This window comes from Microcebus murinus, chromosome 2, assembly GCF_040939455.1.
Source record: "Microcebus murinus isolate Inina chromosome 2, M.murinus_Inina_mat1.0, whole genome shotgun sequence".
NCBI lineage: Eukaryota > Metazoa > Chordata > Mammalia > Primates > Cheirogaleidae > Microcebus > Microcebus murinus.
In genome coordinates, this window is record NC_134105.1 from 87,988,139 (window position 1) to 88,005,887 (window position 17,749).

Sequence of the window (17,749 nt, forward strand, 5' to 3'; positions counted from 1 at the left end):
AGCCTCCTGAGTAGCTGGGACGACAGGCTGGGTACCACTGCACCCAGCTCATTTTAACCATTTTAAGAGTACAATTCAGTGGCACTAATTACATTCACAGTATTGTGTAACCATCACCACTACCTAGTTCCAAAACTTTATCTCCCCAAACAGAAACTGTGTAACCATTAAGCAATAACTCCTCATACTCTTTTCCCCTCATCCTTTGGTAACCTCTATTCTACCTTCTGTCTCTATGAATTTGCCTATTCTAGATATTTCATGTAAGTGGAATCATATAATATTTGTCCTGTTTAATTCACTTAGCATGAGGTTTTCAAGGTTCATCCATGTTGCAGCATGTATCAGAACTTCATCCCTTTTTTACAGCTGAATAATAGTCTACTGTATATATATATACCACATTTTGTTTATCTATACCTCTATAGACAGACACTTGGTACTTACATAAGGATGGACATACATTCCAGATGTATGGGATTACTTCTGGACTCTCAATTTATTCCACTGGTCTATATGTCCATCCTTATTCAAGAACCACAGTGTTTGGATTACCATAGGTTTTTTTTAAAAAAATGGAAATTCTCTTATCTTCTAATGTAGTAAGTTTTAAAATCATGAAGAATGACCGGGCAAGAGTGCAGTGGCATCAGCCTAGCTCAAAGCAACCTCAAATTCCTGGGCTCAAGCGATGATCCTCCTGCCTCAGCCTCCCGAGTAGCTGGGACTACAGATGTGTGCCACCATGCCCAGCTAATCTTTTCTATTTTTAGTAGAAATGGAGTCTCATTTTTGCTCAGGCTGGTCTCAAACTCCTGACCTCAAGCAATCCTCTCGACTTGGTCTCCCAGAGTGCTAGGATTAAGGCATGAGCCACCACGCCCCACCCCCTTCATTCCATTAATGTGATACATTATATTAATTGATTTTCTAATGTTGAACCACCTTTGAATCCTAGCATAAATCCCACACGGTCACAGAGTATAATCCTTTTAATATGCTATTGGATTTGCCTTGCTAGTATTTTGTTGAGGATTTTATTAACAGCTTCTATATTCATAAAGGATATTGGTCTGTAGTTTTCTTGTACTTTCTTTATCTGGCTGTGGTATCAGGATAATGCTAGCCTCATATAATGAGTTAGAAAGTAATCCCTTCTCTTCTATTTTTTTGGAAGAGTTTTAGAATGATTGGTGTTAACTCTTCTTTAAATGTTTTGTATAATTCACCAGTTAAACTGTCTGATCCTGGACTTTTCTTTGTTGGGAGGTTTTTGATTACTGATCAATCTCTTATATAGGTCTGTTGGGATTTTCTATTTCTTCTTGAATAGGTTTTGGTAATTTCTGTGTTTCTTGGAATTTGTCCATTTCATGTAAGTTATCTAATTTGTTGGCTGACAACTGGTCACAGTATTCTTATCCCTTTTATTAATATAGGGTCAATATACTGTCCCCACTTTCATTTCTGATTTGTCTTGTCGGTTTAGCTAAAAGTTTGTTAATTTTGTTAATATTTTCAAAGAGCCAATAAAACTTTTGGTTTTATTGACTGTATTGTTTTTCTATTTTATTTATTTACCCTCTAATCTTTATTACTGCTTTCCTTCTGTTAGCTTTAGGTTTAGTTTGCTCTTTTTCTAGTTCAAGTCATAAAGTTAGATAAAGTTAAAATCATAACTGATTTAGATCTTTCTTATTTCTTACTGTAGGCATTTACAACTATAAATTTCCCTCAAGCACTGCCTTCACTGAATCCCATAAATTTTGGCATGCTATATTTTCATTTTCATTAGTCTCTATGTATTTTCTAATTTTCCTTGTGGTTTCTTCTTTGACCCACTGGTTAAATGTGTGTTGTTTTGTTATAATTTCCACAAATGTGTGAATTTCCTGTTTTCTTTCTGCTATTAATTACTAGCTTCATTCCATTGTGGTCAGAAAAGATACTTTGCATGATTTTAGTCTTTTAAAATTTACTGAGACTTGTTCTATGCCCTAACCTAGGGCACTAAAGAATGTTCCAGGCCGGGCGCGGTGGCTCACGCCTGTAATCCTAGCTCTCTGGGAGGCCGAGGCGGGCGGATTGCTCGAGGTCAGGAGTTTGAAACCAGCCTGAGCAAGAGTGAGACCCCGTCTCTACTATAAATAGAAAGAAATTAATTGGCCAACTAATATATACAAAAAATTAGCCGGGCATGGTGGCGAATGCCTGTAGTCCCAGCTACCTGGGAGGCTGAGGCAGGAGGATTGCTTGAGCCAGGAGTTTGAGGTTGCTGTGAGCGAGGCTGATGCCACGGCACTCACTCTAGCCTGGGCAACAAAGCAAGACTCTGTCTCAAAAAAAAAAAGAATGTTCCATGTGTACTTAAGAAGGATATATATTCTGCTATTGTTGGGTGGAGTGTTTTATATATGCCCATTAGGTCTAGCTGGTTTATAGTATTATTTAAGTCCTCCATACCCTTATTGATCTTCTATTTAGATGTTCTATCCATTATTGTAAGCGGGGTATTGAAGACTCCAACTATCATTACAGAACTATTTCTCGCTTCAACTCTGTCAATGTTTGCATTATATTTTGGAGATCTATTATTTGGTCATATCCATATGTACCTTTAGAGGTAATTTTTCTGCTTGATTTCTAATATTTAGTTGAACATAAAAAAATGTATTCAATTTATTAAATACCACTTAACAACCCCTTTGTAAAATTTATACCCTACTTTACTTTCAACACAATATCTTCTCAAAAAAACCAACGAAAAATAACCTGAAACCCTAGACATAGATAAAACTTTTATTTTATATTATAAATATCTAATTTCTTATTCATTAAATCTAATTAGTAAAATATAGGGCACATATTTTTTAAATGCAAACTGGCCATATTTAATGTAAGCTCAATTATTTGAGTTTTTAATGTAAAACTGTGGTACTTTAGATTAATAAATTCACTTTTTAAAATTGCTCCAAAATACACAATCACAACTAAATACACCATGTATACTATTAGGGAAAGGAGAGAAAATGAGTTAGTAATAAGAAAATCTAGACATTCTCATTCTTTTTCCTACTCCCAAATATTAGAAAATTCTTTTTAAATTCAATCCAAGAAAATATTATTACTTCTTACAAAGAGAACAACTCTAAAAGAAACTAAGTATAGTAAATATTACCTCATTTTTTTCTTGCTTAGCTGGTCCTGGATTCTGTGCTCCATTTGCAGGCTCTTTTTCTGAAACTAAACTCTGGCCCAAGATTTCACTGCTGATAGGCCGCTGTGCCTCAACAGGTGTATCACTTCTTCCAGAAAGGTGCAGAAGACCAAAAAGGTAGAGGTGGGTATAAAGGAAAATATGTTTTAGTTAGAGGATTTTATAAGTTTTTTTTTTTTTGGCGACAGAGTCTTACTCTGTTGCCCACGCTAGAGTGCCGCCCAGCATCAGCCTAGCAACCTCAAACTCCTGGGCTCAAGCAATCCTACTGCCTCAGCCTCCTGAGTAGCTATACAGGCATGCACCACCATGTCCAGCTAATTTTTTATATATATATATTTTTAGTTGTCTAGCCAATTTCTTTCTATTTTTTTTAGTAGAGATAGTGTCTCACTCTTGCTCAGGCTGGTCTCGAACTCAAATGATCCGAGCTCAAATGATCCGAGCTCAAATGATCCGCCCACCTTGGCCTCCCAGAGTGCTAGGATTACAGGCGTGAGCCACCATGCCTAGCCCAATTTCAAATTTTCTTGCTACTCTATTCAAAAATTTTAATAACTAACTTCATCTGAAGATGATATATCCCAGAGACATTTATACAGATTACCATGTGAACAACTACAAAAGTAAAATGATCTTTGCCTTCAAGGAATTTGATTATGAGATGGCCTCATAATGGCCTCTCCAGGCAGAAATATGTACGACATATCAAAATATAGGTCTAGGGCTCACGAAAACAGAGCTGGATAGTCATCTTCACAAAGGCACTATTAGGTAGGAGCCTGTACTCCTAAGTACCTAAGTATACCTATATGCACACATCTAGAGGAGAAAGTAAAAGGACCTCTGAATAGTTTTTAGCTACCAGACTGTAAATTACTAATGACCATAAGCCCCGTTTTAAATAGAATCTGTAAGAGTTATTAACTGTTAGAATAAAATGATCTTCATAAAGTAACATTTCAATTAATTGTGTAATATATATAGAACTTCCATATGCATTCTCATATGGAAGAGATTTGTACAATAATTTGTACAATAATCTGTGAAATAAGCTATAACTACCATTTCATAGAAAGGAAACAGACTACAAAGACCAGTGATTTTCCTAAAATTGCATAGCATGAAAATGGAGCTGAAATGTGAACTCAGTCTTCAAACTCCAAATCCAATGCTGGCCCACAATTGAGATACTTCAATTTTGAGATCATTACAACCTTACATATTTCAACTGATTTTTCTCTCTTTTGAATTTGTTTCTGTTCAAGTGAAAAGATATCCTTACAAAATATCACACTCTCCCTTATAAACATATCTTTCATCTTTTATCTTTTTATATTATTAATTTATTTCTTATTTTTATATTTTCTTTGCTTTTTATATACACAACCTAGAGATGTGGTATGACATGTTTTATCTTCTTGTGCACTGCAGCTCAATCATTGTATCCCAGTATATAGCATGACGTTAACACACAGTAAACACTCAAATATTTTTTAAATGGATACTAACTTCAAACAAGTATTACCACAAGTAGGAATTTCTTTATGTGGCATCTTTAACATAATTTATCTAACTGAGCTTCCTAATATTTTTTAATTACACCAAAAATATTTTTTTAAATAACTGTTCCAAAGTAAATTTTTTTTTTTTTTTTTTTTGAGAGAGTGTCTGACTCTGTTGCCCAGGCTAGAGTGTAGTGGTGTCATCATAGCTCAGTGCAACCTCGAATTATTGGGCTCAAGTGATCGTCCTGCCTCAGCCTCCTGAGTAGCTGGGACTACAGGTGCACCATTATCACACCAGACTAATTTTTTATTTTTTGTAGAGATGGGGTCTCACTATGTTGCTCAGGCTGGTCTCCAACTCCTGACCTCAAGTGATCCTCCCACCTCCACCTCCCAAAGTGCTGGGATTCCAGCCGTGAGCCACAAAACCCAGACCAAAGTAAATTTTTATACTTGATCCATAGCACAATAGCCCTTCCACAGCATTTCATTAGCAGTCCTTTTGACACATTGTCCTTATCAAGGCTATGAACTCTGAAGGGAAGAAATTTACATTGTGAGCACCAATCACATGCTTGCCACTCTGCAAGGAGCTTTATCTCATTTTGCAAGTCAACACCCTATTTTACAGAGGAGGATAATTGAGGCTCAGAGAGATTAAGTAGGCTTCCCAAGGTCACACAGGAAGTATTAACAAATTGCACAGCTACTGTTCAGACCCAAGTCTGACTTAAAAGACAATGTTCTATTCATTATTCCACACTGCTTTGCCTCATAAATTTTCTAATTTCAGAGGCATGACAGATATTTTCTGGATTACTGCTACTACTTAGCTAATAACACATGTATTACTTACTTCTTAAGTACATGTCACATTTATCTTTTTTTTTTTTCGGCATATTATGGAGGTACAGATTTTAAGGTTTCAATAAATGCCCTTTCCCCCCCTCCCCCCACAAGTCTGAGTTTCCAGCAAGACCATCCCCCAGATGGTGCACATCTCACTCATTATGTATGTATATACCCGTCCCACTCCCCCTCCCACCTGCCCAATACCCTATTACTGTAGTACCTATGTGTCCACTTAGGTGCTGCTCAGTTAACACCAGTTTGCTGGTGAGTATATGTGGTGCTTGTTTTTCCATTCTTGGGATACTTCACTTAGTAGTATGGGTTCCAGCTCTAACCAGGAAAATATAAGATGTGCCATATCACCATTGTTTCTTAGAGCTGAAACATTTATCTTAATTACATGTCACATTTTACCTCTCTGCTTTTTCTATAATGGTCTAACAACTTACACTCCACTTCTTTCCATCTTTATACAGACATTTCTCAACTTCTACTTTCCTTTTTTTTTTTTTGGAGACAGAGTCTCACTTTGTTGCCCAGGCTAGAGTGAGTGCCATGGCGTCAGCCTGGCTCACAGCAACCTCAATCTCCGGGGCTCAGCGATCCTACTGCCTCAGCCTCCCGAGTAGCTAGGACTAGAGGCATGCGCCACCACGCCCGGCTAATTTTTTGTATATATATTTTTAGTTGGTCAATTAATTTGTTTCTATTTTTGATAGAGACGGGGTCTCGCTCAGGCTGGTTTCGAACTCCTGACCTTGAGCAATCCGCCTGCCTCGGCCTCCCAAAGTGCTAGGATTACAGGCGTGAGCCACCACACCCGGCCTAACTTCTACTTTATTTAGGAAACAGCACATGTACAGTCAAATTTGGCTGGATTTTTATGAATCTTTTCTCTCTATAAAGACAACACTATAATGCACAAGTCCAGATGACATGCTATTCAAATACTGATGAAGAAGCTTCTGTCACCTTACATACATAGAGGAATAGCAGCAGCTCTCCCAAAATTGAAGCCCAGCAACCCAATGAGAATTTTTCAAAAAACGTTAGTAAATCTAACAAAAGTTTAAAATAGTCTCTACCAATGCTCAAGACTCCCTATTCCTTTGAGATTTAAATAGGACACTCCTGTATGAAATCATACTTCTTCATTTTCATCACTAACTATCATCTTTATCTTTCAAAGATGAAATATGGAGCAACAAAGTACTTTAAGAACTCACCCTATCTTTCAAGAGTCCCTCACTTAGACAATCCACATTAGTGGCCCTTTTCTTTAAAGAACTTTAAAGAAAGCATCACAACTTCTCTCCTCTACGATCTCACAGCAATTTAACATAAAATGATTCCCTACATATTTACCCTGTATTTCTTATGCCTTAACCAAAGATCTCCACTTGCTCCAATTAGAAACAGAAATTCTGAATCCAGTGAACCTTCCTTTGCAAAGAATGCTTCCAACTATTCTGTATAAGAAAAGGTTTAGTTTTTGTGCTCTCTCATGAAATACATTTATTGCAGTTAATATTAATAATTCATAGTACCAACTCTGTGTTATAGGAAACCATTCATATGTCTACGATGTGTTTACTGGAAAAGAAAGGCAGAAAGTTTCCTAACCCCAAAATGAACTGCTGATTGGGAAATTGTTATTTCATGCTAGGTTTGAAGGAAAAACTTAAGTGGCTTTAACAATTATTTCCTTCATATATTTAAAGAATCTATAAAAAAAAAGGTAAGTGGAAATTATCAGTCTTATGTATACAATTGTTTATTACGTTACTATGTACAGGAGAAAAAAGTAGAAACAACCAGTATTCTACAATAAGGAATTAGTTAAATTTATGATATAGTCATACAATGAAATACTGCATACTTATCATTAATCACTGATCTCAAGAAATGTTTAAGAATATGGAAAATAAGCCAGATGCAGTGGCTCACAATTGAAATCCCTGCACTTTGGGAGGCCAAGGGAAGAGGATTGCCTGAGGTCAGGAGTTCAAGACAGCCTGGGCAATGTAGCGAGACCTTGTCTCTACAAAAAAACTTCAAAAATTAGCCAGGCAGGGTGGCATGTGCCTGTAGTTCCAGCTACTCAGGAGGCTGAGGTGGTAGGATTGCTGGGACTCTGGAGCTTGAGGCTGCAGCGAGCTACGGTCATGCCACTGCACTCCAGCCTGGGCAACAGAGCGAAGCTGTCTCTATTAAAAAAAATAAGTTAAATAAACACATATTTTCCCTTATTTTAATTATCAAAATTTTAAAACCCTTTCTAATGTTTTAAGGACTTTCAACTAAAGGGACTTGAACATTAAGAAAGCATACATACACATTACAATGAGATTATCTCAGTCATATGCAGATTCACTAATTTTTCTGAGCAAATTACTTACCGCTCAGGGGATTCTTCATAAATACTGTGACATTCTGTATTCTCAAGCATGAGACTTCTACTGAGGTTTTGAACCCCTGGATAATGGAAGTTAGCAAAGGAGTGTGACATTGGAGAAGTTTTGTTTCCAAGGTCTGAAATTCTCTTATCATGACTGGTTAGTCCACAAGTGAGGCCATCTAAAGCAGGATTCAGAGAGCGGGTCATATAGGCATCAGCTGATTGAGGTCTTCTCATTGGAGATGATGGATAAGGAGAAAGTTTGCTGATAAGAGGAGTCAAAAGATCAGCATATGCAGCTTTTGTAGGTTTCAGAAGTTTATCAACATGAATATTAAGCATTTTCTGTTCAAAAGCACAAGAGAACACAGAAGATGGGAGATTCTGAAGCCAGGACAATAAACTCAGATCCAAATCATCACAACCATTACCACATAAGAGGTCAATGCCAAGAAGTACTTCACTTTCTGTAATTTCTTCTCCAGTTGCTTTACTCTGACAAAATTCTACACAGCATTCGTAAAGTAGGCCTTTCATTACAAGCTGAAATAAACGATTGTTACTTGCTTTAAAACCAGCCTCACTCAGCTTCCTATCAGCAGGGATGAATTCTGCAACCATGACACAAGCCTCTTCAAAACAGTGAACTCGTGCAGTGCTGGGATTCCAGTCCTTAAATTCGGCATGATTGGTCAGACGAGGCAAAGTCAAAAGCAAACAGAGCTTACTATAGTCATCTTTAGAAGGACAGTACTCTTCTAGAGCATGTAAACATTGCACAGCTTCTTGCATGGTAAATTCCAGCTATAAGAAAAATACAAATGATCATCATGAAAAGAGATGCTGTGAGATACAAAAACAATAAAAGCATAAAGGATAAATTCTAGTGCCACAAAATACTCATATAATTTGTAGGATATGTTAACAACTTTTAAGTTGGGAACCAAAATGTTTTTGCAACTAAAAAAGAATAAAAATTTGGTTAATTAGTACATTAAAATTTTATCTATAAAAATAGTGTTCTAGACCAGCCATGGTGGCTCATGCCTATAATCCTAGCACTCTGGAAGGCCAAGGCGGGAGGATCGCTTGAGCTCAGGAGTTCATGACCAGCCTGAGCAACAGTGAGACCCTGTTTCAACCAAAAATAGAAAAAATTAACTGGGCATGGTGGCACACAGCTATATTCCCAGCTACTCTGGAGGCTGAGGCAAGAGGATTGCTTGAGCCCAGGAGTTTGGGATTGCAGTGAGCTATGATGACACCACTGCACTCTAGCCTGGGTAAAAGAGCGAGACTTTGTGTCAAAAAAAAAAAAAAAGTGTGTTAGTTCAGGCTTAAGATTATTATTTTTAGGCTGGGCGTGGTGGCTCACGCCTGTAATCCTAGCACTCTGGGAGGTCGAGGAGGGAGGATTGCTTGAGGTCAGGAGTTCGAGACCAGCCTGAGCAAGAGCGAGACTCTGTCTCTACTAAAAATACAAAGAAATTATCTGGACAACTAAAAATATATATAGAAAAAATTAGCCAGGCATGGTGGTATATGCCTGTAGTCTCAGCTACTCGGGATGCTGAGGCAGGAGGATCACTTGAGCTCAGGAGTTTCAGGTTGCTGTGAGTGGGGCTGACGACACAGCACTCCAGCCCAGGCAACAGAGCAAGACTCTGTTTCAAAAACAAACAAACAATCTGGGGGATGGTCATGATGGAGACTCAGACTTTTGGGGGGAGGGGGGGAAATGGGCATTTATTGAAACCTTAAAATCTGTACCCCCATAATATGCCAAAATAAAAAAAATAATTAAAAAAAAATAGGTAAATATTGCAAAAAAACAAACAAACAAACAAACAAACAAAAAAAAACAAGAGAGCATCTACAGTTGATTTACTATAAAAACAATCCAGCTGGGCGCGGTGGCTCACGCCTGTAATCCTAGCTCTCTGGGAGGCCGAGGCGGGCAGATTGCTCGAGGTCGGGAGTTCAAAACCAGCCTGAGCAAGAGCGAGACCCCGTCTCTACTATAAATAGAAAGAAACTAATTGGCCAACTAATATATATAGAAAAAATTAGCCAGGCATGGTGGCGCATGCCTGTAGTCCCAGCTACTTGGGAGGCTGAGACAGAAGGATCGCTTGAGCCCAGGAGTCTGAGGTTGCTGTGAGCTAGGCTGACGCCACGGCACTCACTCTAGCCTAGGCAACAAAGTGAGACTCTGTCTCAAAAAAAAAAAAAAAAAAAACAATCCAGAGACATCACAAAAGGAAGCTTACCTGAAAGACAAACTAAAATAATTTGTATAATATAATGAATACTGTTTTAGAATCATACTTTTATAGATAAGGAATGTTAGAGCTTACCTAGTCTAGCTTCCATATCTTACATATGAGAAAAGTTAGAATGTCGATTTAACCAAAGTACTTCAGTTGAATAGAGACAAAGACAGAATGAAAATTAGGTCTTCTGACTCATGTTCCAGTGTTCTTTTCACTTTGAACATCTGATCTAGCAAACATTTCTTTATTATATATGAAAGTCCTCACTGTAATATCCTTTGGTTTGTGCTATGGTTTGAATGTCTGTGTTCCCCCAAAATGTATATGTTGAAATCCTAACCCCCAAAGTAATGGTAGAAGAGTGGAGCCTTTGGGAGGTGATTAGATCATGAGGGCTTAGCCCTCATGTATGGGACTAGCACCCCTAAAATAGAGACCCCAAGGAGCTAGCTAGCCTCTTCCACCATATGAGGACACAGCTACAAGGTGCCATCCATGAACCAGAGAGTAAGTGCTCACCAGACACTAAATCTGCTGGCACCATGATCTTGGAATTCCTGGCTTCCAAAACTATGAGAAATAAATTTCTGTCATTTATAAGCCACCCAGTTTATGATATTTTTGTTACAGCATCCTGAATGGACTAAGACAGTTTATGTTAGTAAACACTTATTAGAACTTAATAAAAGCTTTCTTGGTTTTGGATGTGACAATACTAATATCAAAACTTTAAAAGAAACATTCTAATCAAAATGAACTTAATATCATTAAATTTAAATAGTTATGAAGACAAACATTTCAGCAAAAACTACCTCTCGATCAAAGAAAATACAAAGAAGAGATAAATAGAAAGGAGGTAAACATAATCAACTCACCTCTGGGATAAGAAAAGAAGCAACGATGGAGAGTTATCAAGTCAAATATCTATTGCTATCTACCTTAACTTAAACAAGAGAGGAGCACACACTCTTCAACTGGCTAGCTATTCATATATCATCTTGACTTAAATCACAAGAATAGCACTCCATACTGAAGAAAATACTATATCTGAAAAACAGTGTAACTTGCCCCATCCCAACTTATAAAACCTTTGAAAATTCATGATACTAATCTTTTGTTTTAGTGAAAAAATACTTATAACTGAAAACAAGACTATGGCGCAAACCTTCAGGAATAAAAATCTTACATGCTGGGGCTCATCTTCTGCTGACATTGCATTGTTAACACATAATGCTTCTAAAAACTTCTGCTTCAGGATAATATAACGAAACCTGTGAACATAAAATATAAAACATTAAAATGATTAAAAATCCAAGTGGTCATGTTTCCAAAAAAAAAAAAAAAAGAAAAAAAAATAAAATGATTAAAAAGCTGAATGACAGCAATGTCAAACACTGGAAATGAAACTCAAGTTTCTGAAGCAAAACAGGCCAAGTTTGTTTTAAAGGACCAATTATTTCTTTTAAAAAAGACTTTTTTAAAAAATTAATTATCCAATATCAGATAAGTCAAATGTACTTACAAGTTACTACAAGTACCTTTGCTTTCAGAAAATTCTTAAAATATTTTACTAAGCTTCTTATCACATTGAGACCATAATTGAACTAATTTCAGTCATAAGTAACACTCAGAGGAAGGATTTCTATTTTCAATATTAACTCTAAACAAAAATCCAGTGTTTATGGAAAATATCAAATTTTACCTAATATGAAATCAAAGTTCTTTGTATTCACATGTTTTGTTTTCCTGAAATATATCCTGTTTTTATCTTTTTTTAAAAAAATTGAATTGACAAATAATTATATATTTTTATGGGGTACAATGTTATGTTTTCGTATATGTACACACTGTAGAAAGATTAAATCAAGCTGTTTTTTTTCTTTTTAAACATGAGAAAAATCTAATGAAAATGGGGCTAAAAGGGTAGAAGGAAATGAACAACATTTCTAAGATGTCATAAAATAACACAGACTTAAACTTTTTAACAGAGATTTTTCAAGGAGCGGCGGGAGGAGCAAAGACTCTACCTAAATGTCTAAGAATCCAAAAAGTTTTGATATTTTAAGCACTTTAACAAAAAAGGGTTTCTAAGGGTTGGAAGAAAAATTAATGAGCCTTCAGTCATCCTGTCAGGCACTGTTGTAGTAGCAAATGTTTGTCAAATAGAACAAAACCCCTGCCTTCAAGAAGAGGGTCATCTAATAAATTGTACAAAATATTTACAGGGTTCAGTAAAATGTAAAAAGAGTGTGAAACCGATTCTACCAAGGAGTGGGAAGTAAAAGAAAAGAGTTTTAAGAACGACTCTTAAAAGATGATCAGGAGTGTGTCAAGTGAAGGCAGGAGATGGTGAATGGAATGGCATTCCAGATAAATTAAGGATGCACAAAAGCAAAGAAATATGGGCCAGGCATGGTGGCTTATGCCTATAATCCCAGCACTTTGGGAGGCCTAAGTGAGAAGACTGCTTGAGCCTAGGAGTTGGAGATCAGACCAGGTAACATACTGAGACCATGTTTCTACAAAAAAATTTTTTAATTAGATGGACAAAGTGGTGTGTGACTGAAGCCTTGGCTAATCAGAAAGCTGAGGTGGGAGGATCACTTGACCCAGGAGTTCAAGGTTACAGTGGGCTATGATTGTACTACTGCAGTCCAGCCTGTGTGACAGAGAGACATCCTGTCTCTAAAAGAAAAAAAAAAATTAGAAAAAAAAAGAAGAAATATCAAATATCATTCAAATATCATGGTATGAATGGCAAATAGAAAACAACATCACTTTCACCTTCTGATAATGATGGAGTAACTTGTATCTGCTAATCTTTCCATAGACAATAATAAACTCTAGATAAAATACCAAATATATATATATATATATATATATAACTATTTGAATGTACTAAATAACACCAAAAGCTGGCACAACTAGAAGGAAGTCAATCCTTGGAAAAAAAGAGAATGTTAGTAGGTAGGACTCAAGGGTATAAGGCTTCCCAGCTGAGGGTACTCCCCAGTCCACACACTATAAGCTAGAACTCAAACAGAAAGTTGTGGTTTTACCGGCTTGTTGACCAGTGTTGACCGGCTTGAGGAGTCAACAAAGTTTGGTACTGCTAGAACAGCTGTAAAGTGAGAGGGGCATCCAAAAAGGAGAGAGCCAAAATAAAAAAATACAGCAAAATCTAGTGTATAAACTTGTTTGCCCAAATTCTTGGCTGTCCTCTAAACTGTAAAGATGCAAAGGAGACTACGACAGATGGAAAGCAAAAGAACTGAGCAGAGATTTCAGCTAGTGTCCACAAGAGGGGAGACAGAGTTTGCATTTTGAGGCTAACCAAGTTAAATACTTGCTTGAATAAAAATCAAACCTTTTATAGGAAGATAACAGAATACAGAGCCTCAAGAAGGAATCTATGATGCTTAGAATACATTTACAAAATGACTAGATATGTTAAAAGCGGGGGTGGAGGTGGGGGTGGGGGGTGTGACTCAAAGTTAAGAGAAAAGACAATCATTAGAAACTGAGCCTGATATGACTAAAAGTTCAAATTACCAAATAAGGACTACACTAGCAAATGAGCAGCTACTATCAAGATGGTCAAGGATCTAAAGGAAAATATAATCATAATGAGTGAACAGATGGGACTATCTCAACAGAAAAATTATAAAAGAAAATTTTGAAATAAAAAAGTACAACATCCAAAATGAAAAACTCACTGTTTATCATCAGATTGCTAATAGCAAAAGAAAGGGTCAGTGAACATTAAATCAATAAAAATAATCCTGACTAGACAGAGGAAAACAATGGTTAAAAAATTAAACACAAAACAAAAAATAAAAACAAATAAAAATAAACAAAGCCTCAGTTCTGTGGGACAAAATCAATTTGTCTAACATTGTGTCCCAGAAGAAAAAGTGAAAGAGGTAGAAAAAATTTTAAGAAATAAAAGCCAAAAGCTTCCCAAATTTGATATAAAAAACAAAAAAAACATAAACTTACAAATCCAAATGGCTCAGCAAATCCCAAGCAGGAAAAATACAAAAAACCACATTTAAGCATATCATAATCAAACTGCTTAAAACCAATGATAAAGAGAAAATCTTGAAGGCAGCCAGGGAAGAAAAAAGAGAATAAGGCTACAAGTGACAGTTAACTGTTCATCAGAAACAACAAGGCCAGGACAGAGTGGAACAGTATCTTCAAAGTCTTTATACTATTATTAAGAAACAGCTCTTGTGATGTTTTACATACGGACATTAATGATTAAGTAGGTTTGAATATAAGACTTTCAAATAATTGAAGTACAGGAACTTGTCCTTTGGAAGTCCTCCAACTCAATCAGATTGAGTGTACTGTTTTCTAGGAAAAGCTAAGAGTCTTGTTTTAAATACTTTATTATTTTGCTTTGCTAAGCTCCTACCAATGAAAATACACTAAAAATTTCAGATAAAAGTCTTACCTTTTTTTGTCAAATTTTTCCATACATTCTAGAGGCTGAATGAACTGAAGAACTTCATCCCATTGACCATCAAGGATTAGTTGTCTAAATAAAGAAAAACGTAGCATGTTACCAAAATTCAGGTTACACTAATTAAAAACAGAACAGATGACAAAATAACATTAAAACTTCACAAATCACATGAGATTAACATTTTATTTGGTTCCCCAAAACTAAAACAAAAGTTTTCACAACTTATTTATAACAACATATGAGAAAAATTTGTGAATCTACAACCACTCCTCACACTAATGTATATGTGGTTTTTGACCTATGTACAAACATTGAACTAAGCCTAAAAGTTCTTTTATTTCCCTATTGATCTTTCAGTTTTAAAGCTATTATGTATTATTACTTATGTGTGTGTGTGTGTGTTCTATTTTCATTAAATCGACTGAGGGTGATTTTGTACCACCACTCCCTGGGACACTTGGCAATATCTAGAGATACTTTTATTTTTGGTTGTTGCAAGTAAGGGCACTACTCATATCTAGTGGGTAGAGGCCAGAGATGCTGCTAAACCTCCTACAATGCAGAGGACAACCCTCAACAACAAAGAATTATCTGGCCCAATATTAATATGGGGCCAAGGCTGAGAAACTGCTCTAAATTGTAAATTTTACAGGTTTGAGAAATTTGATACTAAAGTTTATACCCTGATAATGAAAACAGCAAGAAATAAGAACAAGTTTCATCATACTTTAAGTAGTCTATGGGAATTTCCAAAAGTTGCAAGGCATTCGTTTTTGTTTTTGTTTGTTTGTTTGTTTTTTGAGACAAGAGTCTCGCTTTGTTGTCCAGGCTAGAGTGAGTGCCATGGCGTCAACCTAGCTCACAGCAACCTCAAACTCCTGGGCTTAAGCAATTCTTCTGCCTCAGCCTCCCAAGTAGCTGGAACTACAGGCATGCGCCACCATGCCCGGCTAATCTTTTCTATATATTAATTGGCCAATTAATTTCTTTCTATTTATAGTAGAGACGGGGTTTTGCTCTTGCTCAGGCTGGTTTTGAACTCCTGGCCTCCAGCAATCCGCCCGCCTCAGCCTCCCAGAGTGCTAGGATTACAGGCGTGAGCCACCTCACCCAGCCTAGGACAGTAAAATTTTAAAAGGGAGGAATCGGCAGGAGGACCTACAAAGGATTACCAATTTTTTATTTGGCAAAAAAGGAATACTAACAAAAGCAATCACAATATGTATGATAATCATTTATGATTATCATCATAATCAAGGATACTTTAACATTTAAAAAGTAAAAAAGACACAATTTTAAAGTCTAGCTCATTTAGTTTAATGAAAAAGTTACTATTCTTTTTTTGTTGTTGTTTTTTGAAACAGGGTCTTGCTCTGTCGCTCCAGTTAGAGTGCAGTGGCGTCATCATAGTTCATAGCAACCTCAAACTACTGGGCTCAAGCACTCCTCCTGCCTCAGCCTCCCAAGTAGCTGGGAGTACAGGCATGCGCCACCATGCCTGACTAATTTTTCTGTTTTTGGTAAAAACAGGCTCTCACTCTTGCTCAGGCTGATCTTGAACTCCTGAGCTCAAGTGATCCTCCTGCCTCAGCCTCCCAGAGTGCTAGGATTACAGTTATGAGCCACCGCACCTGGCTTGAAAAATGTACTATCCCATAATTCTTTGCACTTCACTTCAAACCAGTAAAACTTCATCACAGACTAACAGGCTCCTGGAAAGTACTTGAGAGCTACTGCCAAATTCCAGGAGTAGAAATGTTTGAAAGACAGGGCCAAAAGAGTACTACCTCAGTACTGGTTCCTAGCTATACCATTGACTAATCTCCCTGGAGCTAGATGATATTCATAACACAAAATACAGGGAAATGCAACAAGTTTAAATAAATTTCTCTAATATAATAAATGTTTGGTTTGGGTTTTTTTTTTAAGTTCCTTTATCATGAGTTAGGAACACTTTATTTCTTAAAGCTTTCCAAGTCACAAAACACCACTTGTCCAAGAATCTGTACTCCTTGTCAAGGATATTTGGTATCATATAAAAATAGAATACGTTTCTGCCTGTGAATTTGGGATTTTATTTTTCCATCCAAGCTAAGATATATTTAGTTTTCCATTTTGGCAAACATTTATTCCCTTTGCCTTGCAATTCCACCTCTAAGAATCTTGTCCTAAGGAAATAATCCAACATACAGGAAAAGACTCATGTATAAAAGATGCTCTGTAAAGCAATTATTTAAGAAAAATTGGAACCAATTGTCTAAAAATAGGGGAACCATTAGGAAATAAAGTAAACTGAAAATTTTAAAGTATGTCACATCTGTCCAGAAAGTATCCAACCATGTAATATGAAAAATAGAGACATTTATTGAAGATATAAGATACAAAAACACTGTACATAGGATGATGCCTCAGATGCCTTCAAAGTAAGCACCTTGGCACTTCACACAATTCCCTTAACCTAACCTATACACATTTAACATTCTCAGGTGCTCTGCTTGTTGCAAGCCTTCCAGAACATGAATCACTTTCAAGATTCTCAACCATTCTTTTTTTTTTCTTTCTTTTCTTTTATGGCTTGTTGGATCTTGACCATCTTTGAAGCATTTGTGCCATACTTTTATTTGCACTGCATTCATTGCATCATCTCTGAAAACCTTCTGAATCATCTGAATAGTTTCTGTGGAGGAATGTTCAAGCTCAACACAAATTTGATGCAGATTCATTGCTCTACTTAATCAGTCATTTTGAATACAATGGCCACACAGTACACACACTCACTCAATGGCACCTAGCACCCCACTGACTAGCAGTACAGGAAGTCATCATTGTTCACACATGCGCATTACAGTCCACTCCTTTGGCTGCCAGGTTACATCAATGTTGCACAAACCATTCTTCTATTAACCATGGCTGGATACTTTCTGGAGAGATGCTGTATATTTGTAATTCCATAGAGAATTCTTGTGATATGGATAAAACAAGATTCTAAATTATAAATACAACAGAATTGCTGTTATTTTTTTTTTTTTG

The 17,749-nt window shown here is 36.6% G+C and overlaps 1 protein-coding gene across 4 annotated transcripts in view; it reads right to left on the reverse strand.

Annotated features, from left to right (window-relative positions):
* The window catches only part of WDR47 (WD repeat domain 47), a 57,275-nt gene that overhangs the window by 27,266 nt on the left and 12,260 nt on the right, over positions 1-17,749 (reverse strand). Inside the window, exons 3-6 of one of the 4 annotated variants that reach the window (XM_012751660.2) lie at positions 14,708-14,791; positions 11,414-11,519; positions 7,977-8,779; positions 3,179-3,305 (exon numbers count right to left, since the gene is read on the reverse strand). In XM_012751660.2, the coding sequence (XP_012607114.1) occupies positions 3,179-3,305; positions 7,977-8,779; positions 11,414-11,519; positions 14,708-14,791 (1,120 nt within the window). The remainder of the gene's footprint in view (positions 1-3,178; positions 3,306-7,976; positions 8,780-11,413; positions 11,520-14,707; positions 14,792-17,749) is intronic. The other 3 variants (XM_012751665.2, XM_012751664.2, XM_075999934.1) reach the window with 3 other exon arrangements.